We start from the raw sequence: 5,000 nt of genomic DNA, 5'->3' as shown, positions 1-5,000 counted from the left end.
AGCATGTCAACGGTAGCATGTCAACGGTTGCATGTCAAATGTAGCATGTCAACGGTAGCATATCCATGGTAGCATGTCAATGGTAGCATGTCAACGGTAGCATGTCAACGATTGACATGTTTCCCTGGTGAGCGAAATGTCTTCTCATTTAAATGCCATAAACCACAGACTGTCTTAATAACATAAACAGTTGATGTATGTGACGTTATCAGACGTTGATGTATGTGACGGTATCAGACTATACTTATGACGTTATCAGACTATACTTGTGACGTTATCAGACGTTGATGTATGTCACGTTATCAGACGTTGATGTATGTGACGGTATCAGACTATACTTGTGACGTTATCAGACTATACTTGTGACGTTATCAGACGTTGATGTATGTCACGTTATCAGACGTTGATGTATGTGACGGTATCAGACTATACTTATGACGTTATCAGACTATACTTGTGACGTTATCAGACGTTGATGTATGTCACGTTATCAGACATTGATGTATGTGACGGTATCAGACTATACTTGTGACATTATCAGACTATACTTGTGACGTTATCAGACGTTGATGTATGTCACGTTATCAGACATTGATGTCTGTGACGTTATTAGACATTGATGTATGTCACGTTATCAGGCATTGATATCTGTGACGTTATCAGACGTTGATATGTTTGTCCGCCAGGAGTCGAACCTCTACAGGGTTTTGCATTCCTAATATTATAGAGATGTTTTTCTCTTTCTTGTGATATGTCAGGTGTGTGAGTTAATATTACCAGCATGTAGTTATGTCAGGTGTGTGGGTTAATATTACCAGCATGTAGCTGTCAGGCGTGAGAGTTAATATTACCAGCATGTAGCTATGTCAGGTGTGTGAGTTAATATTACCAACATGTAGTTATGTCAGGTGTGTGGGTTAATATTACCAGCATGTAGTTATGTCAGGTGTGTTACCTGGAGGTTACCTGGAGGTTATTCCGGGGATCAACGCCCCCGCGGCCCGGTCCACGACCAGGCCTCCCGATGGATCAGGGCCTGATCAACTAGGCTGTTACTGCTGGCCGCACGCAGTCCGACGTACGAGCCACAGCCCGGCTGATCCGGCACTGACTTTAGGTATCTGTCCAGCTCTCTCTTGAAGGCAGCCAGGGGTTTATTGGCAATTCCCCTAATGCTTGATGGGAGGCTGTTGAACAGTTTTGGGCCCCGGACACTTATGGTGTTTTCTCTTAGTGTACCAATGGCGCCCCTACTTTTTATTGGCGGCATTTTGCATCGCCTGCCCAGTCTTTTACTTTCGTAGGGAGTGATTTCTGTGTGCAGATTTGGGACCATTCCTTCCAAGATTTTCCAAGTGTAGATTATGATATATCTCTCCCTCCTGCGTTCCAACGAGTACAAGTCAAGTGCTTTCAAGCGTTCCCAGTAGTTAAGGTGCTTGACAGAACTTATACGTGCAGTAAAGGATCTCTGTACACTCTCTAGATCTGCGATTTCACCTGCTTTGTATGGAGATGTTAATGTACAGCAGTATTCCAGCCTAGAGAGAACAAGTGATTTGAAAAGGATCATCATGGGCTTGGCATCTCTCGTTTTGAAAGTTCTCATTATCCATCCTATCATTTTCTTTGCACGTGCGATCGTGGCACTGTTGTGATCCTTGAAAGTGAGATCCTCAGACATTACTACTCCCAGGTCCCTTACATTATTTTTCCGCTCTATTGTATGGCCGGAGTCAGTAGTATACTCTGTTCTAGTTATTATCTCCTCCAGTTTTCCATAACGGAGTAGTTGGAATTTGTCCTCATTGAACATCATATTGTTTACCGTGGCCCACTGGAAAACTTTGTTTATATCTTCTTGGAGGTTAACCGCGTCCTCAGCAGATGACAGCCTCATGCAGATCCTAGTATCATCCGCAAAGGATAATACGGTGCTGTGGTGTATATCTCTGTTTATGTCTGATATGAGGATAAGGAATAAGATGGGGGCGAGTACTGTGCCTTGTGGAACAGAGCTCTTCACTATGGCAGCCTCCGTGGGTTAATATTACCAGCATGTAGTTATGTCAGGTGTGTGAGTTAATATTACCAGCATGTAGTTATGTCAGGTGTGTGGATTAATATTACCAGCATGTAGTTATGTCAGGTGTGTGGGTTAATATTACCAGCATGTAGTTATGTCAGGTGTGTGGGTTAATATTACCAGCATGCAGTTATGTCAGGTGTGTGAATTAATATTACCAGCATGTAGTTATGTCAGGTGTGTGGGTTGATATTACCAGCATGTAGTTATGTCAGGTGTGTGAGTTAATATTACCAGCATGTAGTTATGTCAGGTGTGTGGGTTAATATTACCAGCATGTAGTTATGTCAGGTGTGTGAGTTAATATTACCAGCATGTAGTTATGTCAGGTGTGTGGGTTAATATTACCAGCATGTAGTTATGTCAGGTGTGTGAGTTAATATTACCAGCATGTAGTTATGTCAGGTGTGTGAGTTAATATTACCAGCATGTAGTTATGTCAGGTGTGTGGGTTAATATTACCAGCATGTAGTTATGTCAGGTGTGTGGGTTGATATTACCAGCATGTAGTTATGTCAGGTGTGTGGGTTAATATTACCAGCATGTAGTTATGTCAGGTGTGTGAGTTAATATTACCAGCATGTAGTTATGTCAGGTGTGTGAGTTAATATTACCAGCATGTAGTTATGTCAGGTGTGTGAGTTAATATTACCAGCATGTAGTTATGTCAGGTGTGTGGGTTAATATTACCAGCATGTAGTTATGTCAGGTGTGTGGGTTAATATTACCAGCATGTAGTTATGTCAGGTGTGTGGGTTAATATTACCAGCATGTAGTTATGTCAGGTGTGTGGGTTAATATTACCAGCATGTAGTTATGTCAGGTGTGTGGGTTAATATTACCAGCATGTAGTTATGTCAGGTGTGTGGGTTAATATTACCAGCATGTAGTTATGTCAGGTGTGTGAGTTAATATTACCAGCATGTAGTTATGTCAGGTGTGTGAGTTAATATTACCAGCATGTAGTTATGTCAGGTGTGTGAGTTAATATTACCAGCATGTAGTTATGTCAGGTGTGTGAGTTAATATTACCAGCATGTAGTTATGTCAGGTGTGTGGGTTGATATTACCAGCATGTAGTTATGTCAGGTGTGTGGGTTAATATTACCAGCATGTAGTTATGTCAGGTGTGTGAGTTAATATTACCAGCATGTAGTTATGTCAGGTGTGTGAGTTAATATTTCACTTGAGCGCAAGAAGGATACGTAAATAAACACAGGTTATCGTAAAATAATAAATTCTTTATTTTGTAGAGGCGTCCTAATAGGAGTAACTACAGAAAACTGTACATTGATGTGTATGTGTGCGTGTGTGTGTGTGTTTGTTTGTTTGTTTGTGACTAGATGATCAAGTGGGGTCGGATAACCCGACCTCATTCTCTTCCTGCAGTAGAAGATTTACTCTGATGGTGCTCCTCCTCGAGGGGTCCAGCTGCTTCTCTTCTTTCTTCTCCACCTGGTGAGGTCTGGCTGTCGGGAGCAGCTTCCGTGTGGCACTTGTGCGGATGGATCAGGTCTCGATCTATCCTTATGGGTTCATCTCCATTGCTTGCTGTTGCTTCCAGAAGGGAAGCACTCACTGGGGTGCTGCTGCTGGTGGGTGCTGGTGAGGTCTGGCTGGGCAGGCTGCCTCCGTGTGTTTGTTAAGCAGAGACATCCTGGAGAAGGTCTTGTGACAGGTGACACAGGCGTACTTCTTGATGTCAGCGTGGGTCTGGAGGTGAGCCCGCAGGTTGCTGCGGTCAGCGAAGCAGCGGTCACACTGCGGACACTGGAAGGGTTTCTCTCCGGTGTGGGTCCTGATGTGGCCCTGCAGCAGCCAGGGCCGCGAGAAGGCCTTGCCACATAGGTGACACTTGCAGGGTAGCGTGTGGGTGCGTATATGCATCTTGAGAGCACCCAGGCTGGTATACACCTTGTCGCAGTGCTTGCACGAGAACGACTTGGCTCCCAGCGCGGCACAGTGGAACTGCTTGTGCTTGCTTAGACCAGAGTACGTAGAGTACGACTTGCTGCACTCTGTGCACGAGTACCGAGCTTCGCCACGCCCTGGCAAGGAGTCGTGGGTCACTTCGAAGGAGCCGCCATGGTAGACTTCGACGTCGCTAGTCACATCGATCTCGTCTTCGCTGAGAGACTCGGCGCCCACGCCAGAGTCTTCGGAAGCCGTTGACCGGGGCGACGCCAGGCGTTCCTCTGAGGGCTGAGGCAGGGCCAGGCGAGCCGCCAGTGCTGACTGGGCGGCCAGGGTCGAGTGGGCGGCTATGGAGGGAGTGGCGGTGATAGTTGGATTTGCGGCTGAGTGCATAAGAGGCCACATGACACTACCTCGCCACCACTCACTCTGCTGCTGCTGCTGCACTGCCGTCGACTGGAAGAGCTTCAGGTAGAAGTCAGCAAGGGAAGGCACGCGGGGTGGGCTTGCTGGTGGTTGCTTCACTGAGTGGGTGGTGGGCGGCGGCGTGGGTGGGCGGGGCGCTGGGGGTGTGAAGGTGGGAGGGGTTGGGGAGAGGTGCGTCTCATCAGCGTGTCGCCTCCGCTTCACGCTCAAGTCTTGAGGTTGGTCGTTAGTATCTGCCGGAGGGAGAGAGCGGTGAGTAGGGAGTCAGTGAAGGAGTGAAAAAAGATGGGAAGAAGGGATGGAAATAATGGAGAGGGTGGGGAAAAGAGTGAGTGGGGAGAAGTGAGAGCAAGAGTGGGGAAAGAGGTGAGAATTGAAAAATAAGTCTCACAAACTCTTAACACTAAAAGAAATATTGAACAGCTGTCACAGCTAAGCACTTAATGCGTCAGGTCACCTAGGCCCGACCTCAGGTCACCTACACTCAAGTCTCTGGTTACCTACACCTCTCCTCTTATACACGCTACTTCCATATGTCACACACACACACACACACACACACACACACACACAC

At 46.4% G+C, this 5,000-nt stretch overlaps 1 protein-coding gene across 2 annotated transcripts in view; it reads right to left on the bottom strand.

The window, feature by feature from the left end:
- Window positions 1-3,317: 3,317 nt before the first annotated feature.
- The window catches only part of LOC128694773 (zinc finger protein SNAI2-like), a 176,727-nt gene continuing 175,044 nt past the window's right edge, over window positions 3,318-5,000 (bottom strand). For both annotated transcript variants that reach the window (XM_053785077.2, XM_053785078.2), the window contains exon 2: window positions 3,318-4,659. In XM_053785077.2, coding sequence (XP_053641052.1) covers window positions 3,662-4,659 — 998 coding nt within the window. In that variant the 3' untranslated portion in view covers window positions 3,318-3,661. The remainder of the gene's footprint in view (window positions 4,660-5,000) is intronic.

Source organism: Cherax quadricarinatus, chromosome 51 (assembly GCF_038502225.1).
Source record: "Cherax quadricarinatus isolate ZL_2023a chromosome 51, ASM3850222v1, whole genome shotgun sequence".
Classification (NCBI taxonomy): domain Eukaryota; kingdom Metazoa; phylum Arthropoda; class Malacostraca; order Decapoda; family Parastacidae; genus Cherax; species Cherax quadricarinatus.
The sequence above is the reverse complement of the archived record's forward strand: the minus strand, read 5'-3'. Positions and strand labels throughout refer to the sequence as shown.